The following is a 16,899-nucleotide window of genomic DNA, read 5'->3' on the forward strand; positions in this document are numbered from 1 at the left end:
CCAATCAGGGGCTGTTGTCACCATACACTGGCCTTACCTCCTGATCAAATAATACCCCAACCAAAGACATTTGTCACATCTGCAGTCCTCTATACCCCTGCCCCTCCCCCTTTTTTCCTTACCTGCCGCCACAATCCCTCCTCTGGGGCTTTTAGGAGATGTTTTTTCTGCCTCCTCCGCCATTTCCATTGCCTCCGATAAGAAATCGATAATTAACCCTTGTAATGCCTGGCTGCAGCCCTGGCCTATCCCAGCCGGTACATGTGTAGGTCCGCAGTGCTCAGCTCACACACAACATATGTGTCGGCACAGCAATCGCAGGCTGGGAGGGAATGTCAGCTACAAGGGGGCGGGGCTAGTCCGCCCGGGCCGTGGGCGGGGCGCTGTCTGACAGCTCATTACCTTTCATTAGGTGCGTGCTGTGATGCGAGGGGGCGGTGCTTAGTGAAGGGGCGTGGCTTATGTGTATATTCTGTGTTTATCTCTTATAGGTAATAAAGACAACTCCAATCATTTGATTTATATAATAGGCAATAAAAATCAGCCCAGGCTGAAATACTTCACCTTCAGGATCCATGCACAAATTCATTACATGATAGGTAGCACTCAATGTGATTGCACCTTCCCAGTGCATCCATGATGCAACAATGGCTGCCACAAATACTGCATGTGTGATTTCTGGTTCATTGTAATAATTTGTAATATTATTTGTAGTGCTTTTAGCTGCCCTGATGGTAAAGCGGCTCATATATTATTATTATTATTATTATTATTAATAATAATAATAAACAAGATTTCTATGGCACCAACATATTACGCAGTGCTGTACATGAAATAGGGGTTATACAGAGTATACAAAGTAAAAGCAACTCAGAAGCAGTTCAGTTCAAGTCAGAACCAGCTCATATAACTGGCATTAGAAAAGTGATAGATTGGATGTGGTAGGTTGTCCTAGGGAGTGGCCATAAATCAGGCTAATTATTTTGTGCTGGATATAGACAAGTCATTATTTGGTTGTATTGAGGTTTTATTGATTATTGCACATACACAACCTGAAAACGTTACTCCTCCAGCACACAATCATGACATGACATGGGTGTGTTTCCCAATGTTTGATGGTTATAGTGGGGCTCGTATTGATGTATTGCCTGTTGTTATGGTAAACACTGGTCAGCAATCCCACGGATTGTCAGGGATGGAACTGATATCAGGTATATTGGATTATCATAACAAACTGGACAGTTCTGTTGGGCTTTAAAGATGTTTATTACTTTGATCACTTCAATGAAGAATTTCCTTGTTATAAGAATTCCAGCAAACAGCAGGAACAGGCCCAAACAGTTGAAACATCTGAAACCCATCTGGGCCGAACCTTTAGAAATCACAGGGCCCCTTAATTAATGTTCTATTACAAAATGCATGGGAGATTTCAATATTTCATGTTTTGTGATGTGATTGTATACAACAATGTTCATCTGTAATATAAATTCTTAGTAGGCACCATGGACCAAGGAAGAGGTAAAACGTGTTGAGTAAGACAGGTATTAGAATATTTTCCTGTTGATCTGAAGATTGGATCATCTAATAAATTCTGACCCTGAGAGCTGCGGCCTGAAATCAGCAACCCTGCCCTGCTCATCCAGTCTGCCACTACCAGCAAAGTTCCTGGAGTCACAGAGGGTCAAATCTGTGAATGGCTGGGCTCCGACACTTTATAGGAGAAATACTTTAATACTTACATTCCTTAATTTACCTTAAAGGAGCTCACAATGAGTTCAAAAAATATGTCACTGTTACAGAAAACAGCAGGTATACCACAGACAGAAGGGTGACTACGCTGAACATTTGGACCTTAATCTCTTTGTTATCTATGTGGGGCTGCCATGCAAAATTAATACCTTCCATCCCAGAACACTGATAGCATCCAGTCAATTTGATACTCATACTCCACACTGTTAGATATTATGTTTTGCTCCATAAAAATGCACTAGGGCCTTTGTTTCAGGGAATGTCTTATTTTTTCATGAACAACAATCGACATTTATTCTTGAACAAAAAAATCAACATTTATTCAAATACAGTCATGTCATCACATTCTGGAACATAATCATAACTCTCCAAACCCTGAATTCCATCATAAATTTTCTTGTGACTCCATTTCCTTTAGAACCATTGGCCCCAATTTCTCATGTCTAGCATTAGCACTTTCCTTAAATGAGCACCTCTTGTCTATGTATTTATATATATTGTAACTTTTTTCGGAGTAAGGCTTATTTTTCGAGCATATTAAAAAATAGGGAAAAATCATGCTAGGGCTTATTTTCGGGGTAGGGCTTATTTTCAGGAAACAAGGTACTAAACAACGCCAATTTATTGGGAATCAGTGGGAAAAAGCCTGTTAAATTAATGGTCAATGGATATAATGTTAGAGGAACCCCTAACAACCTCTGGAGGAATCCTGGTTGATAATGGCTGGTTTGTACTTTATATGATTCGGTGTATTATAATTTATGATTCTGGAGCTCTGAGGGCTGTGCAGGTATCATTCCTCCTATACAATAATATAACATAACCAGACCAGTGATAAAAGTTGTTACTTGATGAATTAAAATGACAGCAGCCTGGACCTTTAGATTTAATGCTTTGAGGATTTTTATCAGATTATGCATTGCAATAAAACACATTAAGTTATTGCTATGTGTTAGTGTAGTATTTTACTAGGACTAGTGGTGATGGCTATTGTACTTAAACATGTACCCAACCCTTATATAACACATATGTGTTCTCTACTATTATCAGGCTGATATTCCACCTAACACACTGCACCAGTTTGTACAATACTGTATCTAGGGGTAAAATGCTTTTACAATGTTACTGCAATACAAGTGTAAATAATGAATGGGCCCTGGGTATTGCAGATCCGTGTTTAGGATTTCAGAAATAGCCAATTTTTTCCTTAATTTTAAGCCCAAATTTTAAGGTTTACAAGAGCCGCCCTTAAATCTCACTCAAACTATTAACATAACAAATCCAGTTGTGTAAAGATGTGACTTTAGTTAATTTCAACCCCCCTTCCCCCCCCCAGAATGCAGCATAGCAGATATTCTAGAAAGACACATGAAGCTGGAATTTAAATAACATATGAATGCTGTATTTTCCAAAGCTTGTCATACATGATACACATATTTAATATTCCTGAATTAACACATATTCCCATTCAGACTTCATTACCTAATAAAATGACTGGAGCTAAAGCTGGAGGTAATTTTCAGAAGGTGTTAAGATACACACTTAGCATTGATGTACTTAGCTGAATTTGACTCAGCAACTTAATTTTAAGGCCTAGGCTTTTTTTTTTTAATTGGATCAAGTTTACAAAATAGGTGTGAATAGGCAACTCTCATAAGCTTCTATCCATGATACATTTCTAAAAATTGTTTATTACTACTTGGAACCATAATCATAAATAGCTGTTTGAATTAAACGTTGGTGTAGACATATTTGTGTCTACATCATCTGCCTCTGGATGCATACCTTATACAAATGTTTTACTCTTATAGTGCACCTGTAGTTTTGGATAAATTGTCATAGTGTAAATGAGAAAGGAAATATATTCATACCAAGTCACAATTTACAAAAACATAGGGGTAGTTACATGGTAGTTCAGAGGTTAGTATTCTCACCTTTACAGCACTGGTGCCGTTCAAATCCCAGCCAGTACACTATCTGCATGGAGTTTGCAGGTTCTCCGTGTTTGCTTGGGTTTCCTCTGAGTACTCCAGTTTCTTCCCACATTCCAAAATCATGCAGTTAGGTTAATTGGCTTCCCCCTACATTGACCTTAGACTGTATTAATGACATATGACTATGATAGGGACATTAGATTGAGAGGCAGTTAGTGACATGACTATGGACTTTGTAAAGCTCTGTGTAATATGTTGGTGCTATATAAATACTGGCTAATAATAATAGTTCGGAAGGTGAGAGTAGTATAATACACATCAGGAAATCAACCCATCATATTCTTTGCCTGGAGAGCTAACAAAGGCAGTCTGGGTTCTCAGGCCTTAGGAGGAGATGCATTTGGCCTTGTAGTCAAGACTAATATTAAGTTCATTCCACAATATGCCTAATATAGTCCTCTGGAAATCTACCAGATTTGTTCCATATCACCCTATGAGTTTGTCCTCTTTCTATGTTCGCCCATTCGTTCTTGAACCAAGGTCCACTAAAACAACCAAGAACCCTGCAATAGCAACTTTCCTATTTCTCCTTTGACAGTTGTTTGAAACTCAAGCTTCATGGAAAGGAAAATGTGTATGAACTCAAAAGAAATATGCATTTAACATGTTGAGTACACCTCTGCTCAAATAAAAAGAACATCAGGTTTTATTCAGAGATTCACCTTCCCTCTTTGGCCAGTCACTGACAATTTTCTATTCTGTTAATGACCAGTGACTGGTTAAGGAGATAAAATGGGTACAAACAGAAGAAAAGCATCACTTGAAATTCACCATGAAAAAGTACAAACGATTAGTACTATGTAACTGCACTAAGCTAGGAACAGTGCAGACAAGAGGTAAAACTAACTTTAACAACTTAATCTATAAATATTTCAGGTACGGACAGTGTTCTTTGTTAAATTTATTAAAAGTTTTCAACACAATCATAATTTATTTTTCAATTATTGGCTTCCATTGAATTCAAAATATAGCTCCTTGCAAAAGAATTATAAAAGCTTGAAAGTATAACTACCGGTATATTATGACATCTGGCTATAGGTAAAACTAGTGTTTTACATTCTGACTTGTACCTCTGTTAGTTTAAGAAACCTGAAAGTTATTTCAATGGTTCTCCCATGTTAAAAAAGTAGAGAAAGGCCATGTTAAACTATTTCCTAACCACCAGAGTTTACCTACATCTCACCTTTTTATCAAGACAACTTGGCTTTCAAAACTGCTACCTATAACTAACAAGCAAGCTTAAATTAGGCAGAAAAATTCACTAGATACTGTATTCTTATTTACATGCTTAAATATGTTGGACACCCACCAAGGTACACTACCTCAGAGAAACAAACTATCATTCATAAGCTGAATACCATGTATTAAACAGAGATGAATGCTCCCTTTATTCCACTGAATTGCAGCACTTGGGATGTCTACATATAAAGATTCCTTGGTTCCTGATATTTTAATGTTTACAACTAGATAAAAACTAAAAACATGAAACGAGTCATACACAAGCCAATTCTAGATGGTATTTTTCTTTTTGAATGGTACAGGAGTTAGATTCTTTCCATATTGCCCTCCGTGCCCCAATTAGTCCTTACTTGGATGTCAGGCAGAATAGAAAGGTGGGAAGATCACCGCAGTGTCACAACCTGGTCAAAGTCTGATCCCTTTCCTACACCAATCAATGTTTTTTTTTCCTCCATAAAACAAAAAGATAAACTGCAATAAATCAGAAGTAATCCACAGAAATCTGAGTTATGATTGGTATTAAGCCTGTGCAATGCAATAAATATGTGGCTGCTCACTACACATTATGCACTCTTCGTATAAATCATACACTGTACATGCTATCACAAAAATAATAGATCCTTTCCATTAACAGGATGGGAAGCTGCTTCCCACAAACTTCATAGAATCCTACATTCTAAAGCGCATTTATGCCCAGACTTTGCACAAACTACTTGCATATTTGGGGGGAAAAAAAAAATTGTAAAAGTTTAACAACTAGTTGTAACAAGTTTTTGACAAGTTTTTAATGTGATGTTAATTGGTGAAAGATCTCAACAAAGTCAGGTTCAGGGCTGTGCGGTGCCTCTTCTCTCGTTTGTATCTGTCATATGCAAACCCTATTAAATGTACAGCGCTGTGTAATGTCAGTGTTATATAAATACTTTTTAATATTACTGCAGGGTAATAAAAGTAACATGCTCGGGTAGCTGTAGTGTCAGCTATTGTTATTAGTATTACAAAGCATATTGCCAACAGAGCTGCGGTACATCACAGCAATATGTGTTGAATAAAAACCACAAAATGTTGACACACCACAGGTTGGGGACAAGACCTGTAGGTGAAAGTAAAACTACAGCAGAGAAATATCTGGTGGCATGTAATAGAACTGGGACAGAAAATCCTTTGATAGGTTAAACAGATACTATATACACATTTTCTGCATTCATTTAGACATTTTCCTGTTTGGGTATAAAAGGAGAATGGTTCTTTTAAAGTGCGACATATAACCCACATGGAAATACTACATGTTGAGTAAATTGCTACACAACTGCACAGAAGAGCAATTGAACACCGCTAGACTACCGAATATCCCTTTTAGGTTATAGAGAAGAAATGCCTGTAATTCAGAGATAATAATACAAGTGGATAGGGCTGACAACACTGCTTATAATTTCAGTGTAGCAAAAAACACTTTCATCAACCCAAATAGTAATGAAAACCCCATTTATGTAGAAAAGTCTACATACCCACCTCATACACAAATACATTCTCACAAAATATACTAAAGAAAATGTACGCACAATTTTTTATTATGCATTTATAAATGACATTTTTCCATTCAGAAGTCGCATGGTATATTTCCATTAGAACATTTTTTTTTAATATGTCTGAAACAAAGGCCCTTACAAGTTTCACTTCTATCAGTATACAATTTCAATTCATATACATTATGCATTCAAAAGGGAGCTTGCATACCCCAAGGGAAGAAGGGGAATTTAGGCAAACTTCCTGTGACTAACCAAATTTTAAAGGGAGTCTATAGTCTTAAGAGTCTGTTTTATATACACAAATGACATGGGTAAGTTATATAAATAATTCTGTCAAGGTGTTTTGTAAGTATTTGAAGGCAGCCATAGTGGTGCTGTAAACATACTGGGGCTCTGGCATGAATATGCTTCATGTTCCTCACTGTAAATTATCAGTCTGGAGGAGAATATCCATATAAAATACAATTAAAATACTTTGGAAAAGCAAGCACATCAATCTGCTTTCAAGGTACACGAGTCCTCACTACATACACTATAGTTTCCCTTTAATAACCAAAGAGGAGAAATTGTATCAGTTTAGTCTGGCATTACATATTGCTTATCTGGACCTTTACCAAAATACTGGTAAGGTTCTCTTTTTAGCAGCACTTTCCATCTTCAATTCTCAGGGACCACCAACAGTTCACATTTTTCCACACTTGCAGGTGTACACCTAAGTAAAAAAGGTAAAAGGGGTGCATAGATACCAAACATGCTTGTACGTGGTGTTGGTGATACCAGAGAAACATCATGGAAAGCCCTGGTGCTAGAGAGAAAAGGTGTTTTACGGCATTATCACTCCAATTTGTAGAAAACAGTTGTGAGCAACTGTAAAACACCTCTTCACACAAAATGTCCCCATTTAATTTGTATTGGGAGTATTTTACTACTAAGAGCTCTGATTTCATGGCTCATGCTGGATCAAATGTTTTTCCCCTCAAGGACTTATGAATGAGAAGCAACCACATTTCAAGTATAAGTTAAAAAAAAAAGGTTGCCATGGACAACTCCCACTTTTCATGTCCCCTTAATTCTCTGTTCAAAAAATATTTTAGGAAGTGATTTTGCCTGCTTTGGGACAAAGGTCATCAACAAGAGGTTTGGCAGCTACCTTTCAGCAAAACGGTACATGCCTCAATGGACACCACCAGCATTCCACATATGTGAATAGCTGCAGAAACTAGGATTACCATGGGTTATCAACTTATCAAAAAGTTCTTTGAAAAAATTATTTGAATGCGGCCTTATATCTATATTGAAGCTGGAAAATGTTAAGAACATGCATTTTAAAGGGCAAACATGAGCTAAACTTTAGGGGTCAAAAATATTTCCTCTTTGCCCTTCCCTTGCCGGTGTACAATTAGATTTCTGCATAACACAAGTAGTTTCTGTATAGTAGAAAATATTTATACAGCTCTTAAAAACAAAAAAAGTGAAACATATGGTTAGATATTTATTAACTGGAAACAAAAATACAATCTGGTATTTTAATAAAAAACAAATTAGATAAATGAATGGGAGAGTAATTCGGCAGAGCTTATCATATCAGTAATGCAGTTGTTGCACAGTGGCATTAAAATAATTAACAACCCCACAACTGAAAGATCATGAAGGAAGAACTCTTCTGTAGAAGTGTATAAAACTAGTCACATAGTAAAAACAAGTATTGGGCCACTGCCTGGGCTGTGATTGGTTAACACCGTAGAGTCCAATGGAAAGTGAGGATGTATCTTCCAATTTAACAAATTTAATGTTTTCAGAGGAATCAAATAGCCATAATTACAAAACAATGTGTACAAGAAGGCGTGCCAAACTATTACAGGCAGGGGATATTTAAATGTTCAGGTGTTCCAATGTATCCAGCATGAATGACCTCTACTGAAAGTATAAATACTTTAAAAATAAATTTTATTGAGTGGTGGGAGAATATTGTCTCAACTGGAGGACTTCACTCAAAATCAAAACATCAAAACCAGGACAACCTGCAGCAATTGGAATGGAATATACTTCTCTCGGTTTAAATCTACAAAAGGAAAGAAACAAAAAATTAGTTTCATACAATTCTGACAGTGTTAAAAAATACATTGTAAACCAGACAGCAAAGTTATATTATTTGGGAAACATTTTTGCTATACAAGGCAAAGCAACCTTTTCACTTGATGCTGACCTCCACAGACATACTGTCTATCCTTCTGCTCCACCTCCAGCAGTGAAAGAAAACTGCTGTGTAAGCTACAATTTGCTGGAGTTGGAGCACATAAAGGTATCTGAGTTTCCAGTACCATTCCTGTCAGATGAGTCACATCGCTCATCTGTATATGAACGTAGAAGTTAATTCTTTGAATTAACTTCTGGATATAGCTTGCTATAAAGAAGTGTAGGTATAAAAATAAGTCATGTGCTTTAACTGCCAAGGGCACTTTCAGTATACAGAGACGACTAATAAGGTACACATGGTGCTTTAAATAGTAAGGTTATGTAATGTGGTGGTGGGGTCAGGTGAGAAAAACTGCTTTCTCCCTGCCATGGGGCACAGGGAGCAAATTAAGCAATAAGGATTATGTTCCCTGTTAAGATTAATATTTACATCTGTTTTTATTGAACAAAAGGAAAACATGGACAAAATGAAAGTGGCAAACCTACGAGGAACGCTGCACAAATCCCTTTTAAGATTACATCTACATAGGAGCCCAGCATTCAGTATTAGAAAATGCTCAATAATAATGCCCACACTGCAATTTAAAAATGGGTTTAAAAGGATTCTGCAAGTATCTAGAAATGAATAAACCCAAATATGTTTCTACTTGGAGTTGCTAACGCTGGAGACTATGTAACAGTGATTTCCAACTTCTAACAATACCAGACACTAGTCAGATGCTAATGACTACTCAGTTATTTATTACATGATGATGACCACTTACATCATCAATGTCTTCATCATCATCTCCAATGTCATCAAACTGGATTTCATCATCATCACCAGGGCCAAATGTGTCCGTTTCATTGATTTTAGCTAAAAAATAAAAAACAAACATTTTAGAATAGCCGTCAAAACACCAATCAATCACATAACTGTTAGCTGTACTATGATTGTCATTACCATGCTCTGGAAGTTCACCATAGGCCTTGAGACTTCTTGCTTCATCTGCATTATACTTTAGAATAACATCCGCTTTGTTGTCCTGATGAGAGAAGTCAACAGAATTACACACACAATTCTAATAATCTCACTAATAAATCTGTCAAGGGAAACAAGAGATGAGAGACCAAAATTTGTAACAGCTCACTTTTTTTGCCATCCCTCAGTGGCCAAACTTTTTACCAATATTTTACCTCGTCATTGCACTCTTGGTACAGACTAAAATTCTACAGTGTTGGTCAGTAAGGGGGCAATGTACAATAAGCTGAGGTAGCAGGTTGATGAATCTGTCTGCAGAAAGGAGGCACAGTGTCACAGGCCCTTAGCCAGATCGGTAAACTGATAAACGTTCCTGAACTTTAGACAAGAAAATGCTGGATAGAGGCCCCTAACTTTTGTTATTCTATTACATTCAACCTGTAGTGAAAAAACAAGCTTCAAGGATGATTATGCTTCAGTTGGTGACTAAGGTGTAAACAAAAAGGTTGGGTGGTTGTGACTGGAGGTAATACTCCATGAGTATGCATGTGTCTAGATTTGTTAAAAATCAAAGAATGAGTTACAATTCATGCATCATACTATCAGCATGTTTAAACAGGAATTTAGACAAAGTTTACAAGATGCTACTCACAAAATCCATTCCTCCCTTTGTTTGGCCCACATAACTGTGCACCTATGTTTTTGTCCCCAATTTCCACATGATTTTTGTTTGAAGATTTTTAAGCAACCTTTCCTGGAAGAACAATGAAGCTGCCACTACGCAAATGTTTGAGGCAAGGACAGCCTCCATGTATGTCTCAGTAAAGGAGACCTTTAAAGAAAACGGATACTAAGATAGTAAGTTGGGCTTTTGTTTCTGACCTCTCCTGAAAATGCTAGTTTTCTGAAAGTCTCTAAAACACTAATTTACCTATATTTTGTTTCAAGAGCAGTGTTTAACCTGGAATTTAAAAAAAAAAAAACTGGATGGGAAGGAATTGTAGTTGGGTGGTAGCCCAACCACCCAAAAACAGCCTGATGGTTACTGAAAAGTGCCAGTGGTACACCCAGCTAAAGGGACTGGGGAGAACAATGAAGTGAATGACTCTTGAAAGCAATTAATTCAGAGACAGAACAACAGCTAACACTTTCATGAGTTAGCATTTACTGCAGATTCATTCTTGACCAACAAATCAGCACAAGCAACAACGATATTCAAATTCATCACTTAGGTACGGCTCATAAAACAAATGACAATAAAAAAGGGAAGTATTAAGTACTTACTTGATAGTCTCATAAGCCAACCAGTATGATGTCCGATGTGTTTATCCACACCTAATACACACACACAAAAAAAAAAAATTCAGAACTTTTTTTATATAGTACAAATATTTTAAAGGGGCAGTATAAAATTAGGTGCCTGTGTTCTAAAGTATTTGCCCTCAACACTAACTACAGATTTGAAAGTGCCCAGTATTCTCCACAGAAATGTATTTAGGCTGGGTGGGAAGAAGCTGTAGGCGGGTTCCTAGATACGAACGGGGATTCCCTGCTTCCTCATGTGCAGGAGGGAGGCTTGATGGGGGGAGCGGTGGACTGCATAACTTGCAGAATAAATCTTCCACAGAACACAGCTGAGGTTGTGGGTGAAATTGATCTGGGACCAATAGGAGAGCGCCTTAACAGTTTCAACAAGTGATCTTAAGGGATGAGCTGTTCTGCAAGCTCTTGTATCGCTTTAAGGCCAGGACAAACTCTGCATTTGTTTCTTTTTGCATATCAAAGCACAGCTTGCTTCCGAAGTTAAAAAAAAAGTCTAGGCTTTATAAATTTTTTTTGTGATTACCTCACAGTGAGGATTTTATACAGTAACTGACACCACGCTGCCTAATAATATGTTGCGACAAACATCTGTCTTAATAGCATTTATTAAAATATACTTGTTCCAACTTACATACAAATTCAACTTAAAAACAAACATACAGTCTATCTCGTATGTAACCTTGGGACTACCTATATTGTGACCCAACTTTTCAGTAACCACCCAGAAGTAGCTGGGTGGTCACTGAAAAATGCCAGGCAGTGTACCCGGTAAAAAGGGTCTGGGGAGAACACTGGCTTTAGGAAACAGGCTTTGATAAACCTTCTCACCACTATCATATGATATATAAATTAAAGGATCCTCCCAGTTCAGTTAAACTATTTAAACTTTAGCAAAATATGCAACCTTATAAACTTGTAGAATGCAAGTTAAAATCAATATTGCTACCCAAGCGACAAATTGGAACCCAGCAGTAAAAGGGTTCATGCTCTAAACATTTTAAGTTATGCTATCTCTGGGTAGCAACCCCTTTTTTGGGATCACAAAACAGTCACTATACATGGCCTAATACTTATAGATGTAGATACACCCATGGCCTCTACTGGGTTTTAACAACCAGAGATAATAGCTGGCTTTTAATGCAGTCCTAATATAAAAGGTGTCTTATGTGACAACTGGCAAGTGTCTCTCACAGACATACAGGGAACATTATGATGCTGGCAGATTATCAGTTCTGAGTGAACAAGCACTAAAATAACCATCAATTATTTAAAACGCTGCCACTTACCTTTTTTCTCAGTTTTCCTCTAATGTGACATAGTCTTTTCACTCCATCAAAACACATGGCTTCCAGTCTACCATTTCCCAGCATCTTAATAACCTGGGCATATTCTGAGGAGACAATTTAGGCAAAGCATTTAATATTTTTTTTTAAATTAAACTGATATTTAAATAAAAATTTTCATAACAGGCACCAAAAAGATGTGTATGGTAACATAAGCGGGGAGGGAGCCGGGTGTCACTCAAAGGGGAACAAACCACCCCCATAGTGACGCCATGATGGCATAACCCCGTCCACTTCCCCCCATCGCAGATTAGCCTCCGGTGGGAGAGTGGGCGGGTTGTGTCCAGGGATTTGTACAGGGGACATGGTCTGCGCCTTCCTCTGAACCCCACTTGGTGGTGCACGGGCCAGAGCCACGAACCACCAAAATTTTCTTGCGGACCACCGGTGAGGTATTCAGAAGTGAAGACTTGGGACAGCAATGGTAATGAAAAAAAAAAAATAAATAAAGACGGTATCTAAATTAATCAAACAAAAACAATCAAAAAATTCTTTTATATCTACAAATAATTATTTGAGTCAAGCGAGGGAAGTTCAAAGTTTGGGGAGGAAAGTGGTGAAACAATAATAGACAGAAATACACTTGCTGAAATAGCTAACCAACCCTAAAGTGATGCCTTGATATATAATTATAGAGACATATTCAGCATTTTAGAACAATTAAGTTTCCTTAAGTTATTTCATATCTAAAGGCATTTCTTGCCAGCATGCCAAGACTAGCAGCATTTTTTATGTCTTAACCAAAGAAAGCTGTAAAGAAAGACAAGTATTAAGTGAATTTTCAAGAGATATCAAAAAGTTTTTACCTTGTCCATCTTCCTTAAAGACAAGTTCTCTTTTTTCGGATTCATTTTCATTCTTACCACGCCTTCTATTTTTACCTCCCTTACCTGCAAGGAAAGACATTCATAAATACAACAGCATACACAATGATCATGAAATAAAAGAAAAAAGTCCTCCTACACAGACTTTTGTAATTGGGAGACATGGGGTTACTTTAGTCAGGTTTCTATTATGTCCCCATTGTGTAAATACACCCCTGACCATGGAGATTCTTGGGACAAAAAATAACAGGAATTAACCCAAACCAGTACACAAAACAGTCTACTAACCCAGGCAGCTAGCTGGACAGAACCCCAGACCATAAAACGCTGGTGAAGCCAATACCAAGGAAAGAAAATAATAGCTTTATTTCCCCTATAAGCTCAGCTCACTGTTCACTGGCAATGTTCAGACAAATTGAATGGAGAGAACAGACAGCTCCTGGAATCAGGCAACTTGTGTGTAAAGACAAGAAGACAAAGATGTGATCAACTCCTAAAACTTTATTCAACAAAGGGAAACTTTACAAGATGACTTTCAAATCAACCCCAGAGATTTTCTTTTTAGGTGAAACTTTCAAAGTGAACCTGTGTTCATTTGTAAATACCCAATCACATAACGTTAACAATAACATTATTTAAACCTTATATTTATTTATGACCTGATTTAAACACAGCTTCACCTAATTCAACAATTAAAGTGAGCATTTTAGTAGAGGGAATGAAGTGAGAGGGTTGACTTCTTGAACAAAATCTGGTATAGCAATCTTTCTTTAGTGGGCAAACATATTGAACATATAAATCAATATGGAGTTCCAGTTATGTTTAGAAAGCAAACATACATTTAGTAAGTCACTTGAATCATTGGTATAATTATTTAAGCATACTTCCCTTGTTAAAGATGATCTGTGCCCCCCCATACAATTGATTAGCTTAGGGTGTCTGCTGCCACCAGACACATTGCTGTTGCCCAGTCTAGACAAAATCAGTGGCAGAAAGGGCAAGCATTACATTTCCATCTGCAGCTGTAATCTCCCGGGCCCCTTTTAGCTGGGCGTACCACAGCTATATCGGGTAGTTACTGAAAAGTTTGGTCACACTACCCACCTACAATTTCTTCACACCAGGTCCTAAAAACATAAAATAAAAAACTGCAGAATTATACCCCAGGGCTGCGGTCAGCCTGACCAATCAAGGTGGCTGAGGATCTAACACCAAAAGGTAGATGGTGGCATCCACAACAGTAACGAGCGAAAAAGAAAAGAGCCTCTTACTTGGACCTCCACGCTATTCATATGGGCTCGTCTATTTCCAAACTATTTTGGGCTGCTGCCCTCCGGTTGTAATGCCAGGTACATGGCCATGTTACTACTCCCTCGAAGCAGGGTGTTGTAAAACATAACCCACTTTTTAGCTCCCTCAAACAAAGCTTTGTCTTGACAAGGGACAGGTGTATGAGGGAACTCCACTCACTATAGGGGCGTCAGACATGACTTGCTGTTGCATATCTAGGACGGGAGGTGAAGGGAAATTTCCGCAATCACACAATCAATAACCTGGCTGGGGTTTTAACCCATCACTGCTCTATACAAATGTACACAGTTTCGGCTATATACACACCTAACCTGGCAGAAAACACCAGAGGGACCCAGGTTACGGCAAACCAGCCTCCATCTCCACCAATAGAGAGCAGTCCCCTGGATCATGTGACCTTACAAGTCAATGCTATAATACTATTCATATGTTTAGGTGAAATCATTTAGGACAAGATTTTGTAACTTGTCTCTGCCTATCTTTATAGGTACATCAAAGATATTGTTTCTTGAACAGGGATCGCGGAAATTGTCATCTTCAAGCATGGCCAAGAGGAAGTTTACCTGGCCATCAGGTGTGAAATGTACACAACGTGTAACTTGTTAACAAATTCAGCCCCTAACAATTCTCAATAAACAATACAAGCTGAAATGTTAATGAGCATGGCAATGAGTGCTGCTGTCCCCTAGAATTCCCATTCTTTTCAGGCAATAGGAATGACAATAAAAAGAAGAGAATATTTGGTTCCATCACAACTGATTTTCTGCTGCCTCTGCAGATTTTAAAATGAGCCAAAATCCAATCTAACACTAATCAAGAAAAGTGGTAAAGAAAACCTTAGAATGAGGACATCACCAAGGGACAAATGTAAGAGGGTAATTCCAATTATAGGGGGGTCACATGTGACTTCCTGTTGATCTCTAGGACAGGAAGTGAAGGGAAATTTCCCAAACGGTACACAAACAGCAAAAACCTGGCTGGTGTTGTAACCCATCACTGTTCCAGTGTTATGTTATGACCCAACTCCTCAGTAACCACCCAAAAACAGCCATGTAATTACTGAAAAGTGTGCCCAGCTAAAAGGTGCCAGGGAGAAAACTTCTGCTCTATATAAATGTACACAAAGTTTCAGCTATATACACACCTAGCCTGATAGAAAACACCAGGGACCCAGGTTAAGGGCCGGCCTGCCTCCATCTCCCCCCATACGGAGCAGACCCCCGATCATGTGACCTTACAAGTCAATGTTATTGTTAGGTTTCGGTGAAATCATTTAGGACACGTGACACTACAGATAATATTCTGATGGATGCTGGTCTGTGGTAATGTTTCAGGATGAGAGGTTCGCCTTATAACACATAGAGGCAATGGCTGGGTCTGTGCTATGCATAACACACCGCGCCGTGCCTGTTACAGCTCCTTCCCCCATCGTCCTCACCAATACGCAGAGGCCAAGGAGGCCTCTCTCTGCCCTCTCACCATACAGGACCCGCCAGCTGCTTTCCCTGGGCCTCACCTTTATTCTTCGGCATGATGCAAACTACTGGCTGTGTGGATGTATCAGAACGACTGAATCAGGTTCCCAGATCGAGCTGTGAGCTTACAGAGATAGTCCGTCCGGTGTCTATGTCCACCGAACACTGAGGAGAGACCTGAAGGGAGTCTTCTCGTGATCCCGCGTGCGTAAAGAACCGGCGTGCGCAGCCGTAAAAGAAGCGTCGTCACGTCGGAAGCAACAATGTACAGCACAAGTGACGTCAGTAGGACGGCGCAGAAAATCTTAGCCAATAGGATGTGAAATTGTGTGTGTGTTTTTTATTCTCACTAACTTTATTTGTACAAGTGATTCTGAGCATTCAGTGTGAAGCAATAGACTTTAGTAATTGTAGACAACTTTCCTAAAGTTAGGAGCAGGCCGGTTCTTTACTGCATAAGGTACAGGGGTGCTTCTTCTGTAATGAAATACCATGATTTGCCTGTTCACAATCTTTTGTAGGATGTACTCTGAGCTGTGTAAAATAATGTGTGTGCGATATGTAAATCGTGTTTATTATTATTATTAATATTATTATTAACCACCTGAGCGATAAGCCCGACCTTGGTACGGGCTTCAAAAAGTTACAATTATCGATAAACCCGAACTTTTCTCACTGTATGAAAATACAGTGAGAAAAGTTCGGGTTTACCGATCACTTACCTGGTCCCGCTGCGATCATCCATCGTCATGTTCCAGCGTCGGGTGTCCTCTCCGGGAAGAAGAAGCCGGCCGGCTTCTCCCTCCGTGTGTGTACGTCGGCACGTACGATGACGTCGGTGCGTGTGCGGGAAATTCAAACTGAAACTCATTCAAACACATTTTGTATTGGATTGAATACAAACTCCTGTATCCAATCCAATACAAAATAATTCAAAATAAATACAAAGTATGTA

General features: G+C 38.5%; 2 protein-coding genes across 12 annotated transcripts in view; both read right to left on the minus strand.

Annotated features, from left to right (window-relative positions):
• MAP7D2 (MAP7 domain containing 2) overlaps positions 1 to 325 on the minus strand; it is a 67,235-nt gene extending 66,910 nt beyond the window's left edge. For 5 of the 11 annotated variants that reach the window (XM_072428153.1, XM_072428128.1, XM_072428144.1 and 2 more), the window contains exon 1: positions 123 to 322. In XM_072428153.1, coding sequence (XP_072284254.1) covers positions 123 to 189 — 67 coding nt within the window. In that variant the 5' untranslated portion in view covers positions 190 to 322. Of the gene's footprint in view, positions 1 to 122 lie in introns of all 11 variants that reach the window. The other 6 variants (XM_072428213.1, XM_072428197.1, XM_072428180.1 and 3 more) reach the window with 3 other exon arrangements.
• Positions 326 to 6,535: 6,210 nt separating this feature from the next.
• Positions 6,536 to 16,198, minus strand: EIF1AX (eukaryotic translation initiation factor 1A X-linked). Its single transcript, XM_072428224.1, is given in 7 exon segments — positions 6,536 to 8,573; positions 9,472 to 9,563; positions 9,651 to 9,732; positions 10,953 to 11,003; positions 12,278 to 12,381; positions 13,141 to 13,224; positions 15,986 to 16,198. Coding segments are annotated over 7 exon segments (435 nt in total). The 5' UTR covers positions 16,002 to 16,198; the 3' UTR covers positions 6,536 to 8,567.
• Positions 16,199 to 16,899: the final 701 nt, after the last annotated feature.

This window comes from Pyxicephalus adspersus, chromosome 1 (genome assembly GCF_032062135.1).
Source record: "Pyxicephalus adspersus chromosome 1, UCB_Pads_2.0, whole genome shotgun sequence".
Lineage (NCBI taxonomy): Eukaryota > Metazoa > Chordata > Amphibia > Anura > Pyxicephalidae > Pyxicephalus > Pyxicephalus adspersus.